The following is a 27,326-nucleotide window of genomic DNA, read 5'->3' as shown; positions in this document are numbered from 1 at the left end:
TGTTACTTCACTATGTACAAATGTATTTATTCATTACTTCACTATGTACAAATGTATTTAATCGTTACTTCACTATGTACAAATGTATTTAATCATTACTTCACTATGCACAACTGTATTTAATCTTTACTTCACTATGTACAACTGTATTTAATCCTTACTTCACTATGTACAAATGTATTTAATCATTACTTCACTATGTACAAATGTATTCACTATGTACAAATGTATTTAATCGTTATTTCACTATGTACAAATGTATTTAATCATTACTTCACTATGTACAAATGTATTTAATTGTTACATCACTATGTACAAATGTATTTAATCATTACTTCACTATGTACAAATGTATTTAATCGTTACTTCACTATGTACAAATGTATTTAATCATTACTTCACTATGCACAACTGTATTTAATCTTTACTTCACTATGTACAAATGTATTTAATCCTTACTTCACTATGTACAAATGTATTTAATCCTTACTTCACTATGTACAAATGTATTTAATCGTTACTTCACTATGTACAAATGTATTTAATCCTTACTTCACAATGTATAACTGTTTTAATCTTTACTTCACTATGTACAAATGTATTTAATCTTTACTTCACTATGTACAAATGCATTTAGTCATTACTTCACGATGTACAAATGTATTTAATCATTACTTCACTATGTACAAATGTATTTAATTGTTACTTCACTATGTACAAATGTATTTAATCATTACTTCACTATGTACAAATGTATTCACTATGTACAAATGTATTTAATCGTTCTTTCACTATGTGCAAATGTATTTAATCATTACTTCACTATGCACAACTGTATTTAATCTTAACTTCACTATGTACAAATGTATTTAATCCTTACTTCACTATGTACAAATGTATTTAATCATTACTTCACTATGTACAAACATATTCAAGCATTACTTTTCACTATATATACATGTATTTAATCATTACTTCACTATGTACAAATGTATTTAATTGTTACTTCACTATGTACAAATGTATTTAATCATTACTTCACTATGTACAAATGTATTAAATCATTACTTCACTATGTACAAAAGTATTTAATCATTACTTCACTATGTACAAATGTATTTAATCACTACTTCACTATGTACAAATGTATTTAACCATTACTTCACTATGTACAAATGTATTTAATCATTACTTCACCATGTACACATGTATTTAATCATTACTTCACTATGTACAAATGTATTTAATCATTACCTCACCATGTACACATGTACTTAATCATTACATCACTCTGTGCAAATGTATTTAATTATTACTTCACTATGTACAAATGTATTTAGTCATTACTTCACTATGTACACATGTATTTAATCATTGCTTCACTATGTACAAATGTATTTAGTCATTACTTCACTATGTACAAATGTATTTACTCATTACATTTCACTATGTACAAATGTATTTAATTGTTACTTCACTATGTACAAATGTATTTAATCATTACTTCACTATGTACAAATGTATTTAATCGTTACTTCATTACATCACTATGTGCAAATGTATTTAATCATTACTTCATTATGTACAAATGTATTTAATCGTTTCTTCATTACATCACTATCTGCAAATGTATTTAATCATTACTTCATTATGTACAAATGTATTTAATCATTACTTCACTATGCACAAATGTATTCACTATGTACAAATCTATTGAATCATTACTTCACTATGTACAAATGTATTTAATCGTTACTTTACTATGTACAAATGTATTTAATCATTACTTCACTATGTACAAATGTATTTAATCATTACTTCACTATGTACAAATGTATTTAATCCTTACTTCACCATGTACAAGTGTATTTAATCCTTACTTCACAATGTACAAATGTATTTAATCTTTACTTCACTATGTACAAATGCATTTAGTCATTACTTCACTATGTACAAATGTATTTAATCATTACTTCACTATGTACAAATGTATTCACTATGTACAAATGTATTTAATCGTTATTTCACTATGTACAAATGTATTTAATCATTACTTCACTATGCACAACTGTATTTAATCTTTACTTCATTATGTACAAAGGTATTTAATCTTTACTTCACTATGTACAAATGTATTTAATCATTACTTCACTATGTACAAACGTATTTAAGCATTACTTTTCACTATGTATACATGTATTTAATCATTACTTCACTATGTACAAATGTATTTAATCATTACTTCGCTATGTACAAATGTATTTAATCGTTACTTCACTATGTACAAATGTATTTAATCATGACTTCACTATGTACAAATGTATTTAATCATTACTTCACTATGTACAAATGTATTTAATCATTACTTCACTATGTACAAATGTATTTAATCATTACTTCACTATGCACAAATGTATTTAATCATTACTTCACTATGTACAAATGTATTTAGTCATTACTTCACTATGTACAAATGTATTTAATCATTACTTCACTATGTACAAATGTATTTAATCGTTACTTCACTATGTACAAATGTATTTAATCATTACTTCACTATGTACAAATGTATTTAATCATTACTTCACTATGTACAAATGTATTAAATCATTGCTTCATTATGTACAAATGTATTTAATAATTAATTCGCTATGTACAAATGTATTTAATCATTACTTCACTATGTACAAATGTATTTAATCATTACTTCACCATGTACAAATGTATTTAATCCTTACTTCACCATGTACACATGTATTTAATCATTACATTTCACTATGTACACATGTATTTAATCATTACATCACTATGTGCAAATGTATTTAATTATTACTTCACTATGTACAAATGTATTTAATCATTACTTCACTATGTACACATTTATTTAATCATTACTTCACTATGTACAAATGTATTTAATCATTACTTCACTATGTACAAATGTATTTAATCATTACTTCACTATGTACAAATGTATTTAGTCATTACTTCATTATGTACAAATGTATTTAATCATTACATTTCACTATGTACAAATGTATTTAATTGTTACTTCACTATGTACAAATGTATTTAATCATTACTTCACCATGTACAAATGTATTTAATCGTTACTTCATTACATCACTATGTGCAAATGTATTTAATCATTACTTCACTATGTGCAAATGTATTTAATCGTTACTTCACTATGTGCAAATCTATTGAATCGTTACTTCACTATGTACAAATGTATTTAATCATTACTTCACTATGTACAAATGTATTTAATCGTTACTTCACTATGTACAAATGTATTTAATCCTTACTTCACTATGTACAAATGTATTTAATCATTACTTCACTATGTACAAATGTATTTAATCGTTTCTTCACTATGTACAAATATATTTAATCGTTACTTCACTATGTACAAATGTATTTAATCCTTACTTCACTATGTACATATGTATTTAATCCTTACTTCACTATGTGCAAAAGTATTTAATCGTTACTTCACTATGTACAAATGTATTTAATCATTACTTCATTATGTACAAATGTATGCAATAGAGATAATCTAATGAGTTTGATGAACACAGTAAAGTCTGTTGTGCATTGGGGATAATCTAAAGAGTTTGAGGAACACAGTAAAGTATGCTGTGCAATGGAGATAATCTAATGAGTTTGAGGAACACAGTAAAGTCTGTTGTGCAATGGGGATATCTAATGAGTTTGAGGAACACAGTAAAGTCTGTTGTGCAATGGGGATATCTAATGAGTTTGAGGAACACAGTAACGTACGCTGTGCGATGGAGATAATCTAATGAGTTTGAGGAACACAGTAAAGTATGTTGTGCAATGGAGATAATCTAATGAGTTTGAGGAACACAGTAAAGTATGTTGTGCAATGGAGATAATCTAATGAATTTGAGGAACACAGTAAAGTATGCTGTGCAATGTGGATAGTCTGATGAGTTTGAGGAACACAGTAAAGTATGCTGTGCAATGGTGTTACGAAATGCCCGATATGGCTCATTTAGTCTCCATACTTTTCATTTAAATCAGGTTGTCTTGTTTCACGCGCCGTAATATTTCTGTAAATGTAATTTTTCGTAACGCTTTTATTGCTCGCGCGGCACGTGCGAAATAATGTATTATTGCGCACTACTATATATATTTCGGGTAGAGATATTGAAGGGCACAGCCAATATAGAGGGAAGCTCTTAAACATATTCAACTGTCGGGCAGGTGCCATTGTAATTTCGTTAAAGCCAAACAGTTGGGTGAGCCGAATGTTTTTTAGTCAACTCTTTCTATTATTTACAATAATTATTCAGTTTCGTAAAAGCACGTTCATTGTTGTATTCTGTGGTCACATCGTTTATCGTATTTGCAATTCAGTTTATTAAGATATAACCTAGGCAATGTGGTAGCAAGTTAATTTCATCTAGTCGCTATCACGACTAATTTCGAAAACATATTATGTATGTATTAATGTCATAGCATTACGTATATTTGTTTTTATTGCATATCATTCCTATGTCATACTTTGTGCCTATCGTATATTCTTAAAGTAGTTGCAATAAAACCCATCCCAATTAAATTAGACTATTGGAAAGGTGTGTTTATTTTCCATATTAAGCTCGCCGGTTATGAGCAGCCGGATGGGCTTGTGAATACCATGACGTCTGGTGTACCATTACTAGTATAACCCACCAATTCAGTGCCAGCGTACGGGTACAAGTGCGGAGGGGAAAGTGACCGTGCCAGAGAGAAGGCCGTGTCAGCGTATATCTTCCAATCAAGTAGTGTATTGACTACAAGTAAAGCACAATAACAAGTAGTGTATTGACTACAAGTAAAGCACAATAACAAGTAGTGCTTTGACTACAAGTAAAGTACAATAACAAGTAGTGTATTGACTAAAAGTAAAAGAACAATAGCAAGTAGTGGTTTGACTACATGTGAATTACGACAGTAGTGTCTGACTACATAAATGTTTGCAACCAGTAGTTGATTATATGGGTTTGCAACAAGTATTTGTTTATATGAACGTTTGCTAGAGATATTTGTGTACATGAAGTTTACATAGTGTTTCTAGAACTTTTTGACTACTTGAATGTGACATAGTAGTCAGTCAAAGTATATTTCGTATGTGTTTTATATTCATTTTATATGCTTTTCTGTTTTCATATCATTAGTACCAGTGTTTAATATATTATCATTTGTCATCCACGAACGTGTTTATTGTTTCTTTAAAACCCTGCCCGGTCTCAAAGGGTCAGCTCGACTACGTTACAAATGGAGATAATCTAATGAGTTTGAGGAACACAGTAAAGTCTGTTGTGCAATGGGGATAATCTAATGAGTTTGAGGAACACAGTAAAGTCTGTTGTGCAATGGGGATAATCTAATGAGTTTGAGGAACACAGTAAAGACTGTTGTGCAATGGGGATAATCTAATAATACAACTGAAAAGCACAATACATTAGAGATTATAAAGTCAAACAAGTGGGCTTGTAGAAGCACAATAAAGTCAATTCTGCAGTACAATGGATAATCTAGCGAGTATAGTTGGAGAAGCAAAGTAAAGTATGCTGTGTAGTAGAAATACTCTAATTATTACAGTTGGAAAAGCACAGTAAATGCAATAGGAATAATGTTACAGTTAGAAAAAGCACAGTAAATGCAGTAGAAATAATCTATTAGAATTGGATAAAACCACAGTAAATGCAGTAGGAATAATCTATTACAGTCCGAAAGGCACAGTAAGTGCAGTAGGAATAATCTATTACAGTCAGAAAGGCACAGTAAGTGCAGCAGGAATAATTTATTATAGTCAGAAAGGCACAGTAAGTGCAGAAGGAATAATATATTACAGTCGGTAAAGCACAGTAAGTGCAGTAGGAATAGTCTATTACAGTCAGAAAGGCACACTAAGTGCAGTAGGAATAATCTATTGCAGTCAGAAAGGCACAGTAAGTGCAGCAGGAATAATCTATTATAGTCAGAAAGGCACAGTAAGTGCAGGAGGAATAATATATTACAGTTAGAAAAAGCACAGTAAATGCAGTAGGAATGGTCTATTACAGTCAGAAAGGCACAGTAAGTGCAGTAGGAATAATCTATTACAGTCAGAAAGGCGCACTAAATGCAGTAGGAATAATCTATTACAGTCAGAAAGGCACAGTAAGTGCAGCAGGAATAATATATTACAGTTGGAAACAGCACAGTAAATGCAGTAGGAATAATCTATTACAGTCAGAAAGGCACAGTAATTGCAGTAGGAATAATCTATTAGTCAGAAAGGCACAGCAAGTGCAGTAGGAATAATCTATTACAGTCAGAAAGGCACAGTAAATGCAGTAGGAATAATCTATTAGAGTCAGAAAGGCACAGTAAATGCAGTAGGAATAATCTATTAGTCAGAAAGCACAATAAATGCAGTAGGAATAATCTATTACAGTTGAGAAAAGCACAGTAAATGCAGTAAGGAATAATCTATTACAGTTGGAAAAACACAGTAAAAGCTGTAGGAATAATCTATTACACTTGGAAAAAGCACAGTAAATGCAGTAGGAATAATCTATTACAGTTGGAAAAACACAGTAAAAGCTGTAGGAATAATCTATTACACTTGGAAAAAGCACAGTAAATGCAGTAGGAATAAGCTATTACAGTCAGAAAAGCACATACATGGAGTAGGAATAATCTATTACAGTCAGAAAAGCACAGTAAATGCAGTAGGAATAATCTATTACAGTCAGAAAGGCACAGTAAATGCAGTAGGAATAATCTATTAGTCAGAAAAGCACAGTAAATGCAGTAGGAATAATCTATTACAGTTGGAAAAAGCACAGTAAATGCAGTAGGAATAATATATTACAGTCAGAAAACCACTGTAAATGCAGTATTTGTGCTCTATTACAGTTTAAAATGCACAGTAAATGCAGTAGGTATAAGCTATTACAGTTGGAAAAGCACAGTAAATGCAGTAGGAATAATCTATTACAGTCAGAAAGGCACAGTAAATGCAGTAGGAATAATCTATTAGTCAGAAAAGCACAGTAAATGCAGTAGGAATAATCTATTACAGTTGGAAAAAGCACAGTAAATGCAGTAGGAATAATATATTACAGTCAGAAAACCACTGTAAATGCAGTATTTGTACTCTATTACAGTTTAAAATGCACAGTAAATGCAGTAGGAATAATCTATTACAGTTGGAAAAGCACAGTAAATACAGTAGGAATAATCTATTACTGTTGGAAAAGCACAGTAAATGCAGTAGGAATAATCTATTACTGTTGGAAAAGCACATTAAAGTCTGCTATGAAGTAAGGATAATCAAAAGATCAGAGTTTGGAGAAGAACAGTTAGGTCAGTTGTGCAGTAAGGATGATCTACAGTTGCAGAAACACTGTTGAATCAGTTGTGCAATAGGGATAATAAACAAGCCGAGTTTGAGAAGCAAAGTAAAGTCTGCTTTGTAGTTATGCAATAGGGATAATCTAATGAGTTGGAAATTAACAATAAGGCCAATTATTGTGTAGTAGGGATAATCTAATGTGTTGGAAATGCACAGTAAGTCCAATTATTGTGTAGTAGGGACAATCTAATGAGTTGGAAATAAACAATAAGGCCAATTATTGTGTAGTAGGGATAATCTAATGAGTTGGAAATGCTGTTGTTGTAGGGTTTAACAACATTTTTCAGCACACGATTGGCTATACATGGCGGCCAGTATTAATGGTGGAGGAAGAACCCGGAAAAACCCCAGAAAGAACCACCAACCCACGAGAAGCTACTGCAAACTTTCTCACATACCCACATTAGCCGAGCCTTGAACTCGAACCCACGCAGACAGAGGTGAGATGGCAGTGATCCGTAACAGAGAGCGCTTTAGACCACTCAACCACTCAGGGACCCCAGTTGGAAATGCACAGTAAGGCCAATTATTGTGTGGAAGGGATAATCTAATGAGTTGGAAATAAACAATAAGGCCAATTATTGTGTAGTAGGGATAATCTAATGAGTTGGAAATAAACAATAAGTCCAATTATTGTGTAGTAGGGATAATCTAATGAGTTGGAAATAAACAATAAGGCCAATTATTGTGTAGCAGGGATAATCTAATGAGTTGGAAATAAACAATAAGGCCAATTATTGTGTAGTAGGGATAATCTAATGAGTTGGAAATAAACAATGAGGCCAATTATTGTGTATCAGGGATAATCTAATGAGTTGGAAATAAACAATAAGGCCAATTATTGTGTATCAGGGATAATCTAATGAGTTGGAAATAAACAATAAGGCCAATTATTGTGTAATGGGGATAATCTAATGAATTGAAATAAAATAATAAGGCCAATTATTGGGTAGCAGGGATAATCGAATGAGAAGAGTTGGAGTAGCCATGCATGTTAAATTGTGCACTAGGGATAATCTAATGAGTAAAGCACAACAAAGTCTATAATAAATGATGGTAATATACTACTGCATGAATGACCAAGTGGACTGTTTCATTGTGAGATCATATTATATTGAGGTATTTATATATATTGTTAAATAATGAAATGGGTTATATGGCTATACCCAGCTTATAAAAGGGAATGTGTTACAGAGAATTGCCTTATACTGAGGTCGAGTTGTAAATGGTTCTAAGCAGCCAATAACTACCAACTATATAACAACAATAAAAATATAAAAGATTAACAAAATAAATGTGATCAATGACCATAAACACATGACAGCTCTGGTGGCCTAGTGGATAGAGCTACCACCTCGAATGTTGGAGGTCGTGGGTTTGACCCACCCGCCCGGCCGAATCATAGCAAAGACTTATACAAATTATACTAACAGTCCCGCTTGGCGCTTACCATTAAGAGGTTAGTGTTAGGACTGGTTGGCCTGGTGTCATGATACTGTGACTGGCATCATACCCCAGTACTAAACATCACCATAACTGCCCCAGTGCAGACGTCGTAGCGTTATGACTGGAATTTTGTTAAAACTACATTAAAAATCCAAATCACCCCCCCCCACCCCCCACCCCTCACCCCCACACACACCATACAAACATAATAAGCAGGACAATAATTTACATGGATGTCGGATTATACCAGTTAGTAAACTAAATTTTGAGGGACCGCTGTGTATTACTCACGGCACATTTTGTCCACAGTTTCTTGTCTCTGGCAGCTCCCTCGTTGGCTAAACGAATTAATCTCACACTCATAAAAGCCGCCATAACCCCTGATGCCATCTATACCAGTTCGGTTTGGTGCTCCAACAAGAAGACTACAAACGATAGTTGGAAAAAGATAATATTACACTTGAAAACACTAAATATTCTTATAAAAAAAATGGTGTGAATATTCTTATTTCAGACTATGAATAGGTTGAAAACATAACATACATCTGTTTGATGCAAACAAGCAATGTTTAATGCGACTAAGACACTAAACATTGACTGAGATCCATTCACTCATTCCATTTCAAACATTAATCTAAAACCATTGACTGAGATCCATTCACTCATTCCATTTCAAACATTAAACTAAACCCATGGGCTGGGATCCATTCACTCATTCCATTTCAAACATGAAACTAAAACCAATGACTGATTTATAAAATAACTCATTTTAATTTGTGGTTGTGATTTAAATGATTCAAGTAAGAAAGATAAATAAAGAATATGTATTCAATGTCCATTCTTACAAATATGAGGAACCAGAGTTAAATACATCCTTTAACATATCGAGAGTCAATCATGGGCACGTTTCCAAGAGAAAATTACATTTACAAGCTGTGAAAATGTTGGTCAGCTGCTTGCCACTGTTATGATTGCATGAGGTCATGATTATTTACAGCAAATCGATGTTCACTGTAGTTATTGAAGTTTCTATGGATATTCTTATCACACCCACAGCAGAGGTACACAGGATAGCGGTTTACAATTCAAAATGAATCTGTCATATTTGTTTACATTTTTTCATCTGTGTAGGCCTATAATAAGGTATACAAATAACAGAAGTAAGACATAGCAAAGGCACTGAAGCAGGTTGACCGGGATGGCAACTGAAATGTTTCGCCGGTTATGCACATACAGTAAGGATTTATGGCCACACAGCAATGTAGAAAAGTCCCTATGCCCCAAAATGCAAAGTTTATAATTGCACCAACTTTAAGAAGTGGAAAAAGCTATTAATCAGGGACAGATTGAAAATTGTTTTAGTAGATTTTATTCCCGATTGCCCAAAATTTATGTAGCATTTGAAAATAAAAGAAACAAGGCTGTGTGCAATTTCTTTTAAATTTCAATTCAAGGCAAAATGGGATATGTTAGGACAGGTTAGGATTCCTCTGAATTAGAACAGGTTAGGATTCCCCTAAATTAGAATAGGTTAGGATTCCCTAAATTAGAATAGATTGGGATTCCCCTTAATTAGAACAGGTTAGGATTCCCCTAAATTAGAATAGGCTAGGATTCCCCTAAATTAGAACAGGTTAGGATTCCCCTAAATTAGAACAGGTTAGGATTCCCTTAAATTAATGATGATAATGAGGAGGAAATAGAGAAAGAGGAATAATTCCAAAGCTTGTGAGAGATTTTTTATCGACAGTTTCTCGGTTGTGAAAGTTGTTAGTGTCATTTTCTTTCAATACAATAAAGAAAGGAAACAAGAAAACAGAGATTGACAGTGTGTGTGTGTGTGTGTGTGTGTGTGTGTGTGATTTGTATTTTTAACGTAGCTTTAACAGTTTTTCAATCATATCGCTATGCTGTGACAGTGTGGCAGTTTATAGTGATGTCTAGCACTGGGGCATCATGCCGCAGACATGTAGCATGATGCCCCTCCCAGTCACATTATCCTGACACCAGGATGACCAGTCCAAAAACTAACCTCTTAATGCTGAGTGCCAAGCGAGGCAGCTGTTAGTACCATTTTTTGTAAGTCTTTGGTATGACTCGGACGGGGATCGAACCCATGACCTCCCGCATCTGAGGTGGATACTCTAACCACTAGGCCACCGAAACGGTCCATAGATTGACAGAGAAATAGTGATATATGTTGTTTTTTTTAAAATGGGCAGTGTATGGTGCATTAAACAACATAGTGTTCCTTGCATCATCATCATCCATCATCATCATCTATCCTTTAACCCAAGACGTCGTTGGGGCACCACAAATGACTTTACAACCAATTCTCACCATTTTTCCCTGTTCTCTACTGTCCTTTGGGAATATCCTAATCCCATGCCTGTCCACTCCTTAATGTTGTCTTCCCACCTCTTTTTTTCTGTATGCCTCTTCTTCTGCACCCGCGCACTGGGCCTTACAAGATTGTTTTTGCCAGTCCAGATGATCTTGAGACATGACCGTCCAATTCAGTTTGAGCTTTTATTTTACAGTGTTCACGAGGTCTTCATGGGTCATGTTTTGGGTCTCCTTTTTGGTTGCATGGTCAATGTATGAGATGGCCAAGTTCTTGTGGTAGTATCTCATTCCAAAGGCTTGAATCCTTCTTTGAAGATCTATGTGAGCATCCATGTTACACAAGCATACAGAAAAATGGATATGACAATCGAGCGCATCAGTCTTATTTTGGAACCAAAAGCAATGTTGGTATCTTTCCATATTGATCACACTCTTGCTATTGCTATTGATGTCTGGGCAATCCTGCAAAGTAGTTCTGGTTTGGAGCCCTCAACTGTGATAATTGATCCCAAGTACTTGAAGCTTGTGCCTCTTTCCAGCTTCTGTCCACTGACCTTTATTTCTGCACTGATGTCAATGGTGTTGTTTGTCATCATTTTGTGTTGTTTTTGTCACTAATCTCCATACCGTATGCTGTGGAGGTTGTGTCAAGGCGCTCAACCAAGTCAGCCAATACTTGTTCATCTCCTGCTAAGCTATCAATATCATCTCTGAAGCAAAGGTTCTTCCTAAGATGCTGACAGTGCCATTGTGATCATGCAAAGTATATTTTATGATCCTTTCCAGGAAAATGTTGAAGAGTGCAGGTGACAGTATACATCCCTGCCTGACTCCAACTGTTGTCCGGAACCAATCTCCTATGATGCTATTGATGAGGACAGTGCTGATGGCTTTGTCATAGGGATACTCCACAAACCGCACCAGGTTTGAGCTGATGTCGTACTTCGTCATAGTTGCTCATGAGGCCGCATACCATATACCCTATCAAATGAATTCTTGAAGTCTATAAAGACGTGGTATCGATTCTGCTGAAGCTGAAGGTATTCTCGCAAAGGAGTCTGAGATTGAAGATGTGTTATGAGATTGAAGATTTTAAGACCATTGTTCCTTACACTTGACTGAAAATTATCAGGAGGTGGGGTAGGGGAGTTGGGGCATTATTTCTATAAACTGATATAAGATGGCCAGTTCAGTTATATTTGGCTCATAGCATATTTCTGGGTATTATACCCTAAAGGTAATATCGTCACCGTCTTCCTCCATGACCATCTAGTAGTTGGTCCTAACCACTAAAGTATGAGACTGAAAATTCAACGTCTAAATTTCATTCCACCTGAGAGCAGTAACAATAACAATATTTTAAAGGCCCCATGACCTCAATAAGAAAGCAAAAATTATGTCCGTATAGGAAATCACCAAACTACCCCAAACAAATGATTAGTGCCTTACCTACATTGTATACATGTGCGTGAATCAAGTTATTGATTACATACATAATCGACAGATACTGACTCGTCTGTACCTTTATAAACTATACTCTGTAGATGATAATATTCAATTTATGAACAAACCCTGTTGTGTGATATATATTTACTACTTATAGATCATTCTTTTTTCAGATGGCTACCATGGCACATCCAGGTTAGATCATTTTGCATGGATATTTATGACACAACTACTGTGTTGATGTTTATAAATCCACATCAGGTTTTGTATATAACATAATTTATTTATTGAGTGGACTCTAGTGATTCATTCATAGATATTCATGTTCCAAAACCGCAACTCTAGTGATCCTTATGTTCCAAAACTGTACTTGTTCTGCATTGACTCTAATACCTACTGATGTACCATAACCGTAGCTCCATTAATTCTGTCTGTCATGGTTATTTTACGTTTCAAAGCTGTTGCCAAAGTGAATCTGTCTGTTATGATGACGTTCCACAAAAATTTTTAAAAAAATTATTACAGAGATAACAACTCCTAAAGAACATGAAATAGCAATGGGCTACAAAATTGAAATTCGAATTTACGTTAGAAATAGTTCAAAGTTTTATCCCGGGAGTAGATGGATACACCATTAAATAGTAACAAACAGAAACTATTTGCAACCTGTATTTGATTTACTCAAAGCCTTTGGAAATGTTTGGAGCAAAACGCTTCTGTAAAAGTAAGGTAATCAATCATAGTGTTGATGGTAAAATGTTAAAATAATTAAATCATCGCATACACACAATCTCAGGGTTAACTGATCCATTCATATGTTCTGGTAATACATCTAGATATTTGTTTATTAAGGTTTCGATTGATTCAAATTTATACAGATATTTACCAGTTGTAAATAGATGATTTTACATAAATATCTACGAATGGTCACTCTGTAGTTGACCTGTATAAGTCATGAAGATGTTGATGTAAACTCTTACTTTGAATTTTATGTCCACAGACTAACGAACTAGTCTTCACAGTTCTTGGAATTCGCACCCTAGGCCAAAAATCATCCCCACGCCTGAGATGATAATGACTGGTGTTTTCTGGGATGATATCGCCTATACATTAAAACCAGAAAATATCTGCAGGCAATCTTGTCTGCACTTATCGGTGTATAATTTATATACGTATCGGTATTTCTCTTAACTGTGAAGCTACAGTCGGATGAATGTTGTTTTTTGTGGGGTTTTTATAGCGAAATGTACATTATATTCCTGGAACAATTCCTGTGTTTGGTGACTCGTAAATCCACATGAAATAGCACAACCCTCTGTCCTGTGACCATTTTTAATTTCGCGCTAAATATGGCTCTCACCAATACGAGTCAGTGTCTAAAGCGTACGCAGGTGTGTTCCGTAAAGATTTTGCAGCAGCGAAACTGCACATTTTAATAAACAGATGACATCAGATCCATATATCATCCACCAGTATCAACACATATTTGGGGGTGGGTGGGTGATGTCATTTATAGGAATAATAGAAAATTGACCTGAATAATTCCACTGTCAAAGGTAATGCTCATTAAGTTCGCCTAGTCCAAGTTCGTATTTGATGTTTGAACAGTATTTGCCGGAATCGATTTGACCACTAATACTAATTATAAAATGGGGGGGGGGGTTGAGGATAAATACATTATAATAGCTAGATGTTATAATCTTGGACAAGGCCAACATCACTATGTGACGTATCATCAAAACAAATGCGCAAACGGTTCTAACAATGCCGAATTACCTGACCATTCAAGGTTGAAATTCGCCATAACTTAGTTCCTCATTGCGAACCACCATCATCTTCTGAATATGCTTATATAAAAATCAATGTCTTTTTCATGCAGGAAAGTGAAAGTTTCTATAAGTTCTTAAGGAAGATTAGTGTGAGACGGGCGTTGCATAAAACTGAGCAAATACAACACTCGCAGGTTTATTATCCGTCATGAATACAAAGAAGATAAAAGAAAAAACCTTCAACGATTAAGAAAGAATACTTAAATATACAATACTGAAATAGAACGGAATAAATACGATGCATAACTATACACAACCCGCATGCCGGTAGTTTAATATAGCTAAACGATAACACATAAATGAAAACATACCAAACATGAAGACCCTAAATATTCAAATGATACAGTTCTTTCGAATTATGATCACCACCATAGACCTGAGCAAAATTAGTAAGATGTCGATACGACGAGTGCCTAGGGCTTTTATTGGGAGTCAGGAGCTCGACGTTATCGTCCCTTTCATGCACTCGCTCTCAGGCTCACTCATGACAAACACGCACCTGGGTCACATACTCCCTCCCTAAGTATAAATGTCTCCTGACATTTAACAATTTTGTGCCTTCAACGTAAAACAAAAACCACTGGAACAAATAATCAATCAGTACTATGCATAGCATACTCAGAAATAAATAGAATTAATCAATACATGATCGGTATCCTCAAATGATATATAGATTTATGCGTAAAGTTCATCTTCTTTCGTTTTAAAATGGACACCATACAAGAACGGTTTTCTATTACTATGTATTCCATTTTTCTTTTTCGTACTGTAATGAGTCGACTAGTGTGGAATAAAGAAGGGAAAAATATTTAAAATTGTATAAAAGGGAAGAAATAAAACGAGTCTTAGAAGAAAACATGCGAAATACAGAGTGATAAATGTCACTAGACCACATTATTAGCTTTATCATCTTGCAGAAATAAGAGTTAGATGGCTTTCCCAAGGACAAACTGAGGCGACCGACCCTAGCTGACCAGGGCGGTACTGAAGCTGGGGTAAAATCGTTTGTTATGTAAAATAAAAAGATAAAGTGTTATGTGAATTGCACTGCTGTCAGTACTTGACATCTTTAAACTTGTTCTCGATACACTACTGGCGTGGAGCAAGGTCGATAATATACAACTTGGAGGTTGTAAAAAAGATTGATACCCTTCCCAAAGATAAACTGATGTGGCCGCACTAGCTGGCTTAGGCGGTATCAAACCCGGGACCAAATAGTTTGGTATCTATATGTTTTTAAAGTCTGTCAATAAATATGCATACAAAGAAAAAAAGGAAAAGTGTTCTTTGCGTCACACTGCTGTAAATTCTTTACATCTATAACCTTTTTCTCTATACGATAATAACGAGAGGTAAGGCCATGTGAAAAGGCCTTTACACCTGCAGTTGCTGCATGTGGTATGTACTTTCCAACACATATAGTGCATGTCATTGTGGTCATGTAGGCGCAGTTGGATGTCTTAAATTAAATATTAATTGTTTTTCTAAAATTGTATGCTAGCACAGTTTAACCAAAGCCTATTCAATCATGATTACTGAATACTATCCACCATAACTGTCAAGAAATTTCCGGACAATTTATTTTATCGCTATGGAGTTGTACAATGGTGGCCATATTAAACTTGATCAAGAAAAGAGCATGTCGGGTCTAAATATCACAATATAGGGTAGTAAACTTTTTTTCTCAATCTGCTTAACGTTTACAGCATGTGACAGTCTACAGAGTTTATACTGGATCACACCATTAAGTTGAACGCGTCAAAAAGTGTCAGCGTACTTTAACGTTGGATTTTACGGTATGTGTTTGTCGGGGTATGTACATAATTACCTTCCAAAGGAACATGGATATATGAGAATCAAATAATGTGAATAATCGTCATTAAAAGGTATGTTTTTATTTATTTATTAATATTACACCCATTACAGAAATAGCTACTACTGAACGCACACATGACCTATATTGCTTGTACTTTAAAAATACCCCGTATCGCTCTAATTTGAACAAAATAAAACAGGAAAACGTAAGCCTCTCCCCCATCACAATATATTAAAACAAAATATATTACCTGTCAAATAATTGTCCTACTAAGCGTACATCATATATGACTATGCATGAAGATAATACATAATCTCCTGTTATGGGTATATTAACCTAATCTTGGAATACCTCTGCCTAAAATGCCAATTCATTTTCAATAATAATTTTGCATTCCTGCATCATATATCAACGACTTGTTCAAATATTCATCATCTCGGTAAATATTTTTGTGTGCCAGCACTGTACATGATCATATTTCAAACTGTACATGTACTGCCTTATACATGATCATATTGCAAACTGTCTTCGCTTACATTCTTCTTCGAGTAAACAAATAAGTAACTGCGTCCATTTTCTTCAGGATTAAGGTAATGCTAAAGTATTTTCGTAATTTTTCCTCATGATTGTGATGAAAGTGTTTATTTTCAATTGTTCTTCAGCTCGCAATGCAATAGTGAAATGTATACTATTACAACTGTTTAAAATCAGGCGCCATTTTTACTACATTCCCACTAGAACGAGCTCATGTAAATGTTTTGGAATTATTCAATAGTTATCAATATTCTTGAAAGTTGTAACATTGAATTTCCCCAGTGTGTTCCCAAGGCCTATAAATAGGGGTGAGATCTGACGTTCTGGCAGTTGTGGTTCAGCTTGGTTCCTGCGAAGGTCTACAGTTTAAGCCACACAGGTCCTGTATGAGCATTTACTGATATAAATTTAAAAAATAATGTAAGTTAAAATTTTTATTCGTAACACACTTCTAACAATGTTTTATCAATCGTGATTCCTTTTAGTGATCTTCACAACAGTTGTTATAACAAAATGTCCTGAGCTAAATTATCGATCGCTATGGACCTTTGGGCGTTACAGAGGCAGTTCGGCGTTAGACCGAATCAAGAAAGTTTATGTTGGATTGATATATTACTAGTAAAGGGGGAATGTAGGTACAATCACGTGGAAAAAAGAAGTAGCGTGCTGAAATTATTGATCTTTTGTAGGGATACTCAACAATGAATGGCATAGAGGAGTAATAGGGGGTATTCAACATTACCAACACAAACAATAACCGATCGTGAAGTAATTAATGTATTAAATGCATGATCTTCATCAACATTACCACCTCATAAAGTCGTGCACGATTATACAAGTAACCGTTAGTCGTTTTAAACAGATCTTAAAGCATAATGGTTGATATTTACGGAAGATCTTCTATCAAAGGCAAGAAAAGAAAATGATATTGATTTGTCAAATTACGTGACTAAAGATGAACTTGCTGATATATGGACCTCTCTGGAGTTGACCGAGATGAAGTTGTTGTTTTCCAAGATAAGCACGGTGTTTAAAGACGAGTAATATTAAATGGAATGACATAGTTCGTAGAGTTCTCGGCGCTACCACAGATAATATTCCATTATTTACTGACGGCGGTAGAATCAGAGACTCAAATAGATCAATCGCAAGTATTAGAAATGAAATTGCAAGAAGTGTTGCTAATCTACCGGCGATACAATGACAGGTGAACACAGCATGAATGGAAATAAAATAGTAGTTTAAAGAGATCTGATGAAGTTGCCGAAAGAAAAAGATATATGTAGACAATAACTATAATACAGTAGATACTAAATTAACTACTCTACGAGCTGAGTATGACGTTTATGTAAATATGTTTACAAGTCTTCGTAGAAATTTTAGAAAAACTAATGAAATCGAAGAGGAATTCTTTGGAAATCGGTTGCTTGGTTACGTAAAACTATCTGAAATTAACACAAAACTCGGTGATATCAAAACTGCTATATCAGATATTGAAACTATTAGAAAAAACATCGACATGTTATAAGTGAAATTCCTGATCTCGTTAAAAAATGTAATCTGATAAAATTTCCCACAAACATATTACGAACATAGTATACACAGTGTCATCAGGATTCTCAACATGGTCACAGCAAAATAACACTAAAAACATACCATAGAAGCCACTGGTATGTATAGGATGCCCGTGTTCAGCGGTGCAAAATTTAGTATATTTACCACGTATCCCGATAATTTTTCCAGAACCGTGTCTCTTGTGTTAAATAAAGGAGACGAAGAAACGTTTATGCTTGAATCATTTCATAAAATATTAACCGCAGCGTCTTACTGGTGGTGTCTCAAATTAATGGCTGAAACACCTCAATTGATTAATAAATGAATATAATGAACCTTCAGATCAACGTTCAACGTTTTAGATACAATCAAGCACGTGAATGGCAAATAAAAATAAAATATATCGTTGATGAGTATACATTAAAAGTATAAAATATCGCAGACGTGTAGTTATCGTTGACATAATTGTTTATTCAGCGTCTGCTGTTATTGCTGGAACCAGCCTATTATTGTCAAAAATAACAATGCCATCACCAGCAGCTGAAATAATTTGTGTCTCAGCTGCAACAACAATTACCGGTATTCTTAATATCATCGCAAAATAATATGGACGTGTACAAATTCAAAATTGCATGATTATATATTACAATTGCATACAGCGACGTTAGCATACTCCAAATTGTCCTCGTTATTATCAACAAGTCTTAGTGATGGAAACATATCAGATTTGGAGTTCACGAAGATGATTGAAATCTACAAGTAATGACTTTGATAGAACCCACGCCTGATTTAGAAACTCAGGATTTAAATAAGACTGTCAACTCCGAACGAGCTACTTCAGCAGATTGTCGTTAATACAACTCCGTCCAAAACTATGATGACATAAGTGAGCTTAACTAATCCAGAATTTAATGTTAATTTTCCAACTGCAATTCCAGTAAAAGAAATCGCACTATCACAATTACGAGTATACTATAGTTGACCAAATATCAGATCAAAATCATTCGGTGGATTACAGGCGAATAATTATCTTGTATTTGCAAATAAAAATAAAGATCATGAAACACCAGACTGGAATGTTGTTGGAATATCAACAGGTAGTATTAAATCGAATAGACCAATGATGAATTCCAGCGCAGGATAAAATCAATAATCGGAAGAGAATTCAAATTGGCTATAACAGTTCACGAACCAACTTTATCTTCTGCAATTGAAATATATTCTCCCGATTACGTTGTAGATATTTGTCAATCATCAATCAGATCTGTTTTAGGATGGCCAGAAATAACATCCGAGTATAAAGGACTGCCAGAATCTCAATGAGATGATTTATCCACTAACGATTAAAAAAAAAACAACCTCCAGAATATCGAAAAACTCATCCTTGACACATAGCAGATATATCTTATTATATTACTAAGTTTGAATGCACAAGATATCCTAGGTTATTGACGATGTACAAGATGAAGACGAGGAAAATAAACGCTTCGTCAACGAAAAAACATCAAATCATTTTCCGGCGTAATTAAGTCTGGATATAAGAAAGTAAGTAATAAATTACGAAATGTATTTTCCAGTACCACACAACATTACAGCGATGATATAAAGCAACAGATCATTGACTCAAAACAACATCTAATCCAGGTTGAATCAGACCTCGGGTTTATCAATAAACAGATTGTTGTGACTTTGGTGATCATGTAACGTATCAAATTCCTTCATATCCATGCGTAAAACATTTAAACAGTTGTTTATGAGACACTACACGATCACAGAAGAACAATCACTAAAACGTGTTCTACCAGGATTTAAAACCGACGAAAAAAAATCATTAAGCGATCTTATCAATGAAAACGTTCCTAAAAATGTTGAGTCATGGAGAAAAATAAATCCACCTCCAAGTATTCTCAATTATAACAATGATCCATACAGAGGCGGGCGTCATATTTCACCGAGAATTGTAAATATAACTTCAACTATTGCAATCAATCATGTATGTGATGTAATTGATGGCAGCTATCAAATAGATATTTAAAAATTCTAGACAAACTCAACAAGGATATATTTTATGTACATTTACACCGGAAGTAACTACTAGATATTTGATTGCACAAGACCCGATCAATCCGGTTTATCTACGATGTCATAATAATTATTGTCAAGAATACATTTCAAACTTACTTACCAGAGCGGACACTCGATTGACTTCAGAAATGAGAATTTAAATATTAATATATACGTAAAATCCTATCGATTTTTAACATTGTAGATCTTTTTTTACAATTAATTATTTAATCAAGAGGTATTATATAATGTACCAACATGTGACGGTTTTCATACACTCCAAAGACGTACATGAAAACTCCATCAGAACAATAATGACACAGACCAAAATCAGTGCACAACAGTTTAGTGTTAATATCATTACTGATGAATACGTCAGCAAAGACTTTTTGTTGACGCAGGAACATATAAATGAACTGCTGAGAAAACAAATTATTATGATCACATGTGATAGAGATCAGATTCTCAATTATATGCATTCCTGCACCATTTACGGGAGGTAACCCTAATTGTAATACAATAGCCCTTACTTATGGCAACAAACAAGACCAGGTATAAGGACAAAACATATTAGCAGAGCTAGACGAAAAATACATAGGGTACACCAAAATATACACCGATGGCTCAAAAATTTCAAAACGATACAAAACTGCTGAGGCAGCAATAATCCCTAACACCAAGACAGAATTCGGAGCTAGATTACCCGACACCTACTCGATTTACACAGCCGAATTCTGGGCCATTATTGAAGCTCTAAAATGGATCCAACTAACAAACACTTGACAAGCAGTTATCATTAGAGACTATCTTAGTGTCATCAACTCGATTAAATCAAACCCCTCTATCACAAGCAACAACTTTCTGGAGGAAGGCAACCACTTAATTAAACAGCTGTTAAATAACAATCATCTAATAGAGTTCACGAGGGTGCCCTTGTATATCGGAATAGCAGATAACGATAAAACAGACCAAGTAGCTAAACAATATCTCCATGAATATGACTCCAAAGCCTTATACTTCAGCGTCCAAGAATTGTATAGCATCATGCGAATTAAAATCGACAATAAGTGGCAACAACAATAGGGTATCAGCAAAAAGGGCCGCAAGCTATACTCCTTACTAAATAAGGCCGCAAGATATACCAACCCACCACAACTCGTTAGAAGTCAGGATCAAAACATATCAATAGGATACTCATAGGCAAAACTAAATGAGCCAGCAGCTTTGCGAAATATTTCACAATCAACATAACTCAAATGACAAATGCCCACACTGTCCACTCTAAGAAGATTTAGAACATGTTTTTAAAACCTGCCATAAGTTTGGAACCCAAAGAACTAGGTTTAGGACTAAACAACATAAAGTAGGGTCACCACCATCCTATCCAGATTTCCTCAAAGAACAAAGCCTAAATAAAGACATTACTTACAAAATTATTATAAACTTCCTCACCGACATTGGGGGGGGGGGAGGAGGTTGGGGGGGGGGGGCGGTAAACAAAACTGTATGACCCGCTAAACAATAAATAAATACCATTCAATTAATTACAACTAGGGGACAGGCTAACAAACTAAATATAAGGAACAACAAGACCAGATGTCTTTGACATGTCTTAGCGATCCGAGTATTCGACAAAGATGTCTATCTTATCAAAATAGATTTAGCCTGAAAATTACATCACATAAATAACTATATCCACAAGCTAGGGTAATAATCAAAACAAAATAAGTCCAAGTCTACTAAAACTAGTAGACAGGCTAACAAATTTAAAATTAGGGAATAAATAAGAACAGATGTCTTTGACAAGTCTTAGCGACCCGAGTATTCGGCAAAGATATATGTCTGATCAAAATAGATTTAGCCTGAAAATAAAATAACATCACTAAAATAAAACAAAATAAGAACAATTATCATTACTAGTAGACAGGCTAATAAGCTTAAAATTAGGGAATACATAAGATCAGATGTCTTCAACATGTCTTAGCACACCGAGTAATCGGCAAAGATATCTGTCTTAATCAAATAGACTTAGCCTGAAAATAAAATAACAACATACTAATAGCTTCATTGAAAAACTCGAAAATAAATCAAACATAAAGATAGATTAGCCTAACCCTAAACCCACACATATAGAAACAAATAAACTGGAATAACCCGTAAGCTACATTTTTCAAAAAGATTCTTTTCTTGTATTTTTTTCTTTAAATTTAAAATAAAAAAATTTCTAGGGCACCCCAATCCTACAAAATGAAATTAAGGACACTAACATCTTTTCGTACCGCAAGATGACCGTACATTAATTTTAGTAGAATAAACGTAACTGCACTACGGCACAGCCTTCCTTCAAGGCACTAAAACAATTAGAACACCAAGATAAGACCGAAAAACCTAGAATATATAAGGTGGTCTCAAAAGCATAAGACCATCAGGCCCCGCTGCACATGGCAGCAAAGTTTATCAAGATAGGAAAACTTACTTTAACCCTAAAATTAATACCTATAAAGTGGTACAAGCCCCAAGGACCATCATGCCCGACCGCATAAAGCGGTGCACCATTAAGCCAGGAAAGTTTAAATAACCATACACAAAAGGGTGAACCCAAACCATGAACCACCCCACCCGGATCAAACTCAACAAATAAAGTTTAAATAGCCCTATAGACTATCACTAAGCGGTCACTGGTGTGGTACTATATTTATTTTAAAAAAAACTGCACATAATATATCTCCAAAAATCCGTCAAGACGACAGTTCATTAACATTTTGGCAAGGGAGTCAAAAAATGTATACCCTGGATAAACCAGTCATATTGACCCAAGACCTGACGGCTCAATTAAATAGTGCCTTTTATGCACAGGAATTTCTGAGGGATGGAGCTTAAGTCCTGCCCCCGGGATCAATTAAATAGTCCGCTTATGGACATTAACCAGACGTACATGCCCGTATGGGCGAAAACGTCTATAATTTTAATGATGATGATGGCGATGACCTCCGAAGTTGAAGCGCTTTGATTTAGTACAAAACTACGCACCTCCGAAAATGAAGATTTGACAAAACGAAAGTGTACCAATAAGCATCAGCATTTTTTGTGCTTACTTTAAAATTACCTTTAAGAGATGTAGTTTGAGTAATTTAAGTGAGCCACAAAAATTAACAAAGTAATGGGCCACGTGTTTGGAACTAATAGGTTGCTCTTGAGATAAGAGACGTTACCTCAGAGCTGGTCGGCGTAGGGATCATATCCAAAATTGATTAATAAATCGCTAGGTAGCAGAGTCGCTTATTTAGCGACTACGGCGCAGAGTTGCTAGATTTATTTACATCAGAAATTCAAGAGTTTTACAGCGTGTAAAACTACCCACCCCCGAAAACGGATATTTTACAACAGAAGTGCTACAACAAACATAGGCAATCTTATGCCTTGCCCCAAAATATTAACACACTTTTATTGGAAAGAATTGTGCTTAGTTAAAATTACTTCAAAGAGATTTATTAGATTGACTCGAGTCATTCAAATAATGAAAGTAAAGGGGCCACGTTCTTGGAACTAATGTGTAGCCCTGAACATAAAGACGTAACCTCGGATGTGATCGGCGTAGGGATACTATCCGAAATAGGAACATAAATCTCTAGATAGCAGAGTGACTCATTTAGCGCGCAGACTGACACGCGGTAAAAATATGTGACTGTTCGAAACGGTTGAACCAATTTCGATTAAACTTGGTAGTAAGGTATGTACTCCCTGTGCTCGTAATATTTGTTTCCAAGGAATCCTAACAAGCGAAAACGTTACTTCCAAAGGTTCAGAATTAAAAATACACGATTGACTAAAAAGATGCATAAGACTTGGTATTATGGATTTGGATTACCGCCATAATTATATGCAAGTGTTACTTCTGTCAACGTGTTTTATATTTTCATTGATGCAAATTTGACATGGCATTTTGCAAATGGTACTTTCCTTCTGCCTTATTTTAAATGACTGCATGCAAGTGCTACATTCATCATTCTAATCATGATTTTTTTTTATTGATCTAAGCTGTAAATGGTTGCAAGTTTTTTGATCTACTTTTCCTCTGCGTCATAGTATCTTGCGATTTTCCAAATACTGAATTGATTCTGTAGTTGGTCGTATGGGTGCCCGGAGTGGCTGAGTGGTCTAAAGCTCACCGTTCCGGATCACTGCCATCTCACCTCTGTCTGCGTGTGTTCGAGTCCAAGGCTTGGCTAGCGTTGGTACGTGGGAAAGCCTGCCAGTAGGTTCTCGTAGGTCGGTGGTTCTTCTCTCGTTTTTCCAGTGTTCTTCCTGCAGCAGTTATACTGGCCGCCATGTATGGACTATCATGTGCTGAAAAATGGCGTTACACCCTAGAACAACAACAACAACAAAACATTTGTCGTATGACAAACGCTATGTCAGTTATTACAAGTTTTATATATTCTGTTTATAAACTTTACAATTACATCATTCCAACTACTGTTTTTATACAGATATGGCCTTGCAACAATGTAAATAATAAGTTTTATTAGTATTGTCTTTGTTGTCCAACTCGTGTCGTCATCTGTTTTCATAATGGCATAGTAGAGATTAGCATGGCATTATGACAACATAGGGCGCTTTACATTTCTAGGTTTTTACTTTACCAGAAACAATGAATGCTCCGCTCCCCACAGAGCTTTGCGACATCCATTTTGTGTCGATAACTTTTTCAGTCCCTTTTTTAAGGTGTACGTTAGCAACAAAGTTTTAATCGTCTCTAAAGCCATATGCTTTCTCAATGATCTAAGTGGTTTATAGCACCTAAAGAAAACGCATACAGTACAGCAAGTGGTACAGCTTTTTCAAGTTTTGGCGCACTTAAGCATTTACCTTAACAGTTTAAGAAATTTACTTCTTAGTGATATCTCTCATTACTTTGGAAACATTAGTTATTTTGGTAAGGATCAGAAATGTACACTTCTTAACGAGCTTTCATCAACCGAACCCTGGTTATAAAGATTGTATTGTACGTCACCCATTTTGATGCACCTCACAGACGTCTGTCTTTTCCTATGTTACTCTTGCAGATAAGCTGCCGCGAAAATAAAATATTTCAGAGCAACATCAATAGCACATAAAAAATGTTTATAGGTAAAATGACATTTAACAAATTGAGCATTCCTTAAAAGTGTTCTTATTCGTATCACGATCTTCATTTTGGAACATATTTTGCCGCAAAAACCGAAATAATCAAACCGAGGAAAATCGTGATCGTATCATGCTAAAAATGTTTACTTGCGATTAGAAAGATTATTTTTAGTGTACAATTGTTTTCCAATACTTAATTTGCATTGTTAATGTACAGAACCTCAAAATATGAATGTATTTATAAAAAACAACCAAAAGCCCAACTTTAAAACTGGTTTGCATTCTTTAAAACTTTTGTCTCTAAAAGTTAAAATAATCAGAGACAAAAGAATTTTTGAAATATGAATATAGTGACGCATGATTCTGGCTTGTTAGTTGTGCTGCTCTTTGCAGTATGAAAGTAGTTTAGTGAACTATCTATGATCAAAGAAAGAGAGAGAAAGAAAGAGAGAGAGAATGCACCAAAACTGCATATTTCATTAAGTCATTGTAATTGTATACATGTTTCCTGGGTTGATGTGTGTGTTTTGGGACAGTCTTCAGCAAGTATCAAGAAAAGAATAAACTCTACTGATCTTACTCGATAATTATACAGGGCAGAATTTTACAGATCACTGTCTGCCTACATGTATCCTGGGTAGTTGAGGGTGTTTTGGGACAGTCCTTTGTTTCAGGGTATTCATTGGGTCTTTCATTTGGTGATTAATGCCAATATGTGGGGAAAAAACTCTCCTGATCTTACTCGATAATTATACAATGCAGGATTTTACTGATCACTGTCCTTATTAAGATTTGATTCTATATAATGGTATGCATGTATCCTGGGTAGGTTAGAGTGTTTTCAGACAGTCTTGAGCTAGCCCCATTACTTTCAGGGTGACATATAAAAAATGTTCAACTGTTGGATGTCTAATTCATGCATAAGTTGTTGGAAATAATCAAATATAAAATTTGCTGAACAGATTTGGAGAGGCAAACAAGTGTTAAAAACATTTCCTAAGCTTTTAGGCAGATACACTAGGGATAAGAGGCCAAATTTATAATTTCATCTCAGGTTCGTAAATATAATAGTTTTGTGAAGGTCAGAGTATCAGAATAACAAATTAGCAAATAAAATATAATCCTTTTCAAGGTTTTTTGCTCATAGCAAGTGCAAACAACTTGTTTTCATTGCCCACAAAATAAATTCATCAAAAAGTGAGAATTTTTGCACAGTATATATATTTAATACTTATCCAGTAATGGAATGTTTTTGGGGATTAATTCTTGACACACAATGATGAGTGTATGTCCAATCCAAAAGCCAGACTGTGTGAAAAACTTGTTTTCATTCATGTTTTATTTATGTGAAAGTAAAAAACAAAACGGATTGGCAAATAAATCTATAAGAACAATGTAACAAGACAATCCAGGTATTTGTTCCTTATAATTGCCTACCTGTATGATATTTTTTGTTTCAGAATAATTCATCTAACAATGCCGGTTAAATTAAACTTTTTTTCTTCTTATATTTGCTATGAAAGGTTAAACATGGAACTGCATATTGTTTTTATTTATTTATTTTGCTTTATTGCATAGTTGTATTGTGCTGATATTTTGTGATAAAATGACAGACAAATGAAGATGTTTATGTGGAGCGGTGGGGGTGATGGAGGCTACAACAGCGTGTGCTGTAACTAGCCTTAAAATCTTTACAAGTTTTGTTAGAAAAGTATGTGTTTGTGTCTTATTCTTCTAACAGAAAACAATTACA

The 27,326-nt window shown here is 34.4% G+C and overlaps 1 protein-coding gene across 1 annotated transcript in view; it reads right to left on the bottom strand.

Moving 5' to 3' along the window:
• Positions 1-27,326, bottom strand: part of LOC149776299 (integrin alpha-V-like) — a 165,587-nt gene that overhangs the window by 126,072 nt on the left and 12,189 nt on the right. Inside the window, exon 2 of the mRNA XM_089942773.1 lies at positions 9,149-9,282. Coding sequence (XP_089798899.1) covers positions 9,149-9,282 — 134 coding nt within the window. The remainder of the gene's footprint in view (positions 1-9,148; positions 9,283-27,326) is intronic.

This window comes from Sinohyriopsis cumingii, chromosome 18 (genome assembly GCF_028554795.1).
Source record: "Sinohyriopsis cumingii isolate HCF-2022 chromosome 18, ASM2855479v2, whole genome shotgun sequence".
Taxonomy (NCBI): Eukaryota; Metazoa; Mollusca; class Bivalvia; order Unionida; family Unionidae; genus Sinohyriopsis; species Sinohyriopsis cumingii.
The sequence above is the reverse complement of the archived record's forward strand: the minus strand, read 5'-3'. Positions and strand labels throughout refer to the sequence as shown.